We start from the raw sequence: 6,000 nt of genomic DNA, 5'->3' as shown, positions 1-6,000 counted from the left end.
CTGTGCCACCAGGGCTCCGACTGTTAGATACATAAAACTCAGGAATCTTCAGGACCTAACCTTTACAAAGAATCCAAATTCTAGGCAATCTGGACCGTTCACATTCATTTCTGGACATGCATAAGGCGTGACAACAGATTTGCTCACAGAGGCCAGCAGCCTGGGGTGGGGCTCCCGAAGCTCCTCAGAGCATCCCTGCTGCAGCAGCCTTACCTTCTTGGCTGGACTACTTTCTGCAGCCTGGGAAGGGCCTCTGCTCGACTGTGGGTGCACCTCGGCCTCGGACGTTTGTTCAGACTGGAGCGACAGATCAGAGAGAGGACAAAAATGCAGAAACACAACAATCTAAATATACAATGAGAGGCTCATATGATGAGGCACTAGGGGAAAACCATTCAGGCCAAGCATGGCCAGGCCCACCAACCCTCGGCAAGGCCTCCTGCAGGCCTGCTATTCTCTCCCAGCTCTCCTTCCAGCGTTCGGGGACCTTAGGGAAAGGAATCATGGGCCTTTCTTCTATCATGGGACACATGGATTCCAACACTTCACAAGGTCACACTCCAAAAATAACAGGGCGTATGGGGAAACAAGATTGGGAAAGACAACTTAAAATTTGAGCGCCAACAAAAACCATAACCATAATAAAAACACCCCGATTTAAAAAATGCTCAATTCTTAATAAGCAAACCCTCTAGCAAATCTGGCTCTTTACCTTAAAAAAAAAAAAAAAAAGGTGAAGGGTCGATGGAAGGAGTACACAGCAAAGGGTTGAGGCCACTGAGCGTTATGGGATCAGTGACTAAATGCACAGGAATCAGAGCGGAATGGCCAAAGGCACACTCAAGACAAAGCATGTGCCCAACAACCAAGTGGAAGAGCACAAGGGACTGGGTGACAAAGACAGGCCAGAGCTCCCCGTACTTGCTACCTTCAGCCGCTATTAGTCAGTGATAAAGTTAGCGTGCTGAAAAAAAAAAAACTGCATCCGAACCACAGCGACTGTCACATTATACTGCCTCAGTCCTCCCCGCACCCCCAACCCAGTCTCCATTGCAGACACACGCTGGAGCACAGCAAGCTGTCCTGGAATGCCTGCTTCGTCCCTAACCTGGTGCTCTCTAACCTCTTGCAGTGCAGCTTCTTCCTTCAACACTACTGCAACGGTATGCTCCCAACGGCGCAAACGCTCCCCCATTTAGCAGACTCTAGCTGCCTCTTCTAGTCTCGTCTTCATTGACCGTCTGCCCAGCCTGGCACCCTTGACCATCTTTATAAAACTCCCGTTCCTGGCATCTGATAAGCCGCCATCTCTTGGATCGCCCCCTACTTGGAATCCTATCTCCCCCTTACTCGTTTTGACTTGTCTTACCACTCAAATGGAGGATTTCTCAAGGTTCTGGCTTCAGTTCTCCTGCCCTACTTTCCCCTCTCTGTTCATTCTTCCCCAGGGCAATCTCATCTGCTCCTATGTTTTAATTGCCCTAGCTAGATACCTGGGTTCTTATCCTGTTCTCCACCTCTTCTGAACTCATCATGCAGGCACTCAACATGCCCGGTTTCTAGCTTCAAGGATTTCTTATAGGTGTCTCCTTTCCATTAAGGATGATAATTATATTATTATTGATGTTATTAATAGACGCAACGAAACACTGAACATTTATTATGTGGCAGGTACTGCTCTCTGTGCTTTGCATGGATTATCTCATTTGATCATCACAGCCCTAGGAAGTAGTTATTATGCCCCATCTCATCAGTGAGACTGAGGATCAAAAAGTTAAGGAACTCACCACAGATCACACAAATAGTAGGGTTTGAACCTAGGCCTCAGGATCCAAAGCTGGCTCATAACCACCGGGCTACACAGCCTCAGGTGCACTCAGACCTGGGCCTGTAACCACTGGGCTACACAGCCTCAGACACTCTAAGGGCTGAGTGTAATTCATTCAAGAAATAGTTATTGAACATCTACCACAAACATGCCCTGATATTCAGGGATGAACAAGACACAGACCCTGCATACAGGAGCTTTGAGCCCAGTGGGAGAGACAGAGAATGAACAGGCAGTCCCATTTCCATGGGAAAAGGACTATGGTGGGGAAGTCTGGGGGCTGCAGGGGCACTTAGCCTTGTGAGTCTGAAAGACTCAGGAGAAGGTGATGTTTCAGCTGAGGCCTGAGGGACAAGCAGGATAGAGCCAGCAAGGGGAGAATGCGTGAGGAGGTGAGAAAGGAGACTCATGTAAGCTCATGAAAGGCCTCCCGTGCTCTGACACCCAGAATTTCCACTTGGGATACCACAAGAATGCTGAGGCCAATCCCCATGACAGGAAACACAGGAGAAGTAGGTTTGAAGAGTTCACTTTTAGACATGCTGAGTTGGAAGTGCCTGTGAGACATCCAAGTGAAGCTGTCCAGAAGCCATGCACTGCGAGGAGTCTGGGGAATGCAAGCACTCCAAGATCCACGAGCCAAATGGGAAGCCACGCATCAGCTTTATTAATGGCTGAGTGAAGGCCCAATGGCCTCCCCCACACAGGGCTTCCTGTGAACTGTGCTGAAGGACGCAACTTGGCCCCGAAGTCTCTCCTTGCCTTCCACTCCAGAAATCTATCCCTTGGAAACATGTTCTAGCCCCAAGTCTGTGTGTCTAGCCCACTGCAGGGACCGCACAGGTGTGCATCAAAACACCAGAGGTAGAAGAATTGACAGACGCAGTCACCCTGCCTTTCGGTTGGTTGGTTCTTCTCTATCATCAGGAGGACAGACAGAAGTGTTTCCTCTAACGCTCCCTTTTCATGGGGAGATGAATGAAGTATTCTTCTCGCGGAAATATTTAGCAGATGATAAACTGGCCCTCTTTTCCACATAAATGAGGGTTCTAAGCACAGCAAAAGAAGTAGAGTATCTTCATAATTGTCTCCTTTTCCTCATAAGCATCTCTAAAAACATTAACAATGAGGTGAGGGATTGGGAAGGATGAGGAAGCAGGTTGTGAGATGTATCTAAAAACGTTCTCCATTTACAAATTTACCTTCCTGAAATTGTACCCAAGGGCCTGGGCTTTCTAGCTCTATGATTGTTGACAACTCCACAGTGTTACAACAGGCTGAATCTAACCATCAATCCCCTTAGGAAGAAACTTAAGGCGGCCCCAGCCCTTTATACTGGTCCATGACTTATCCCAGATGGATCCACCCACTGAACACTCAGAGGCCTGAATCTCATGAAGGTCCTGGAATAAGGCAGAGCTTGTCAGAGCCGGAAACCACCCCAGGAAAAGATACGGGGCAAGAAAACCAGCTTTGTGTTTAAAAAAAAAAAAAAAAAAAACTAAACTAAAAATGAGATTTAGATACACAAAGCCCCTCTTCTCAATAAACTATTTCACTTTCCTTCATGAACAATAGTATGAGACTTACATTAGGCCTAGTGGCTGGAAAGCAGAACAAATTAAGCAGATTTATTTGCTATTTCTTCAGACAGAATTTTCTAAGTCATCAATTTTGCCTTACTTTTTCCTCAGTGTATTAAGAAAGGGGGTAACAATTCTGCCATCATGACAATATGCCCTTGCCCCAAAGTTTTGGGTGCCTGAACTGAAATCCAACGCCTGGCTCTTGTGAACTAAACAAATATCTGCATTACAATGAATATTGCAAATGGTGGGCCTTTCCCCAGGGCTCCATGTGTAACATGTACCCAGACCAGAAGTGGCAAGCCAGAAAAATGCACTTTTAGCAAACAGCTCAATGAAACTCAAGCAAAGGTTCCTTTTAAAAATATAGATCTTATATTTTTAACATTAATATTTCCCTATCCATAAATAGAGCCCTGGTGGCACAGTGGTTAAGAGCTTGGCTGCTAACCAAAAGGTCGGCGGTTCAAATTCACTGGCCGCTCCTCTGCCCTATAGGGTCGCTATGAGTTGGAATCGATTTGATGGCAATGTTTTTTGTTTTTTTTTAATCCACAAATGGCAAGTATATTTTCATTCTAACTTTGCAGTGAAAAGCCTAATAGATCACTTGGACTGGGAAGGTGCTCCCACTCAGGCTGTGGAGAACACTCTGCCCATTCCCATGGTTGATGGGACAATACGGCCCCTGCTCAGTTGGCGTCTGAGAAATGGACACACGCCCAGGGAGGATAAGCACTTTGATTATCCACCAAAAGAAAGGTTCATTTCTTTATTCAACTATACAGGCATTTCTTTTGTACCTATGATGTGTCAGGGACCATGGTAAGTGCTTGGGAGATAAGTAGGAGGAAGTCAGATGTAATTGATACTGTGGTGTCCCACCCAGGTCCCCTTTATCTGGCTGGTACCGCCATCCCTCAACTGCTATGAGTGTTGGCTATAAGGACTCACGGCTGCCTTCTTCTCTAGAGAATTGCCCCTGATTGATGGGAATCCACCTTGCAACAACCCCTCCCAGCAGCCCACAGACAATGACTGATTAATAGGAGGGTATAAAAGACCAGTCCTGTTGCCTCCAAGGGGGTAACTCTGTGGCTCAGTTTATGTACCAGAGTCCACCTCGTGTGGATCAGGCCAAGGCCAGACTTTACCTGAGACCACATCCTTGCTTGGTTCTTTCCCCTTCCCTACCTTGCTTCCCTCATCTTTTTCCAGATTTTTCCTGAAAAGCACTCCCTCAACAAATCCCTTTCCAAGAATCCCCATCTCAGGTTCTGCTACTAAAGAATCTGACTTGAGACACTAGGCAAAGTGCTTCCAGAAGAGGGAGGTTAAAGCACACTAGTATGGTTGGAATTTGGGGTCTAGCAGGGTGGAGCAGGATGAGGGGCGGGAGAAGAATGGGCAAGACAAAGCCAGAGAAGTGCAGCAGGGGTGGCTCATGCATGGTCTTATAGACCATTGTCCTGGATGGTCTACTGGCAACTCAGCACCATTCCCCTCACTCTGGTCTTCCCTACACTGCAGAGGATGGAAGCCTAGGAACTACATTATAGAATTTTTGTTGCCAATGATTTCACATGAAATCAAGAAGGTGGGGGAAAAAAACCCAGAGGCCATATTCTTGCTCTTCTGGCAGTGGTGGCAGAAAAGCATGGGTTTCCACAGTCATGATATCTTGTGGTGGCCTCAGGGCATTTCCCTGCAAATCACTACTTAGGCACCGCAGGCAGCCTGATCATTCCCAGCTTTTCCCTTCAGTTCTTGCAATGTTCCAACTTTCAGAAAGTGTGGAAAGCCTGAGAATGGTGGTCTTCCCTCACCTTTGCTCCTCTGGCCCTTAAATCATTTTTGTAAGTACCTAATCCCTTGATTTAAATCTCCTCCAGTGTGAAATACCTGGAATGATTTCTGTTTTCCTTACCAAACCTTGACTGATACATCCATGTTGAGGAGCTTGGAGCTTATCCTGAGGGCCACAGGAGCCACTGAAGGATTTTAAGTAGGGAAATGATCTGAGTAGATCTCTATCTTAGAAAGATTATTCTGGATCCAGTGAATGAAATGGATTGGAAGCAACCCATACTGTGGGGAAATGACTCCAATTAGAAGGCTGAAGAAGAAAACAAGGTAATAAGTGATGGTCATTTAAACCAGGCTGGTGGGAATGGAGATAGTCAAATTTGAGAACTATTTAGACTGGAGACCAGATACAATCTGTTTGCTAACCCCTAGCCTAGAGGGAAAAAATTCTACAAGTAAGTTTAGGAAACACTGCATAGTCTACCTCTCTCTTGGAGATTCAGAGCACAGAACATGCTGCAGGCTCTGAAATTCTGTGGGGTAAAGGAACCCACTTGCCTCTGTTTAACCCAGAAGTTTCCAAACTTATTTGGTTTCAATTCCTTATTCTCATGTAACTGCCATTAGCATCTAGCAGTACAAACAATCTATGGACCGTATTTTGGGACACACTGAGGAAAACCATTCTACTTCACCTGAATGCCAAACACCATGTTCCACACCCAATCCTCTGAGAGGATTCTCCACAATGGTTGGCAGACCCGACTCCAGGGGACCTGC

At 46.4% G+C, this 6,000-nt stretch overlaps 1 protein-coding gene across 1 annotated transcript in view; it reads right to left on the bottom strand.

Annotated features, from left to right (window-relative positions):
* The window catches only part of REPS2 (RALBP1 associated Eps domain containing 2), a 193,917-nt gene that overhangs the window by 14,437 nt on the left and 173,480 nt on the right, over positions 1 to 6,000 (bottom strand). Inside the window, exon 15 of the mRNA XM_023737251.1 lies at positions 214 to 297. Coding sequence (XP_023593019.1) covers positions 214 to 297 — 84 coding nt within the window. The remainder of the gene's footprint in view (positions 1 to 213; positions 298 to 6,000) is intronic.

The sequence above is a fragment of the Trichechus manatus genome, unplaced genomic scaffold (genome assembly GCF_000243295.1).
Source record: "Trichechus manatus latirostris isolate Lorelei unplaced genomic scaffold, TriManLat1.0 scaffold00100, whole genome shotgun sequence".
Lineage (NCBI taxonomy): Eukaryota > Metazoa > Chordata > Mammalia > Sirenia > Trichechidae > Trichechus > Trichechus manatus.
This window is presented reverse-complemented; position numbering and strand designations above follow the sequence as displayed.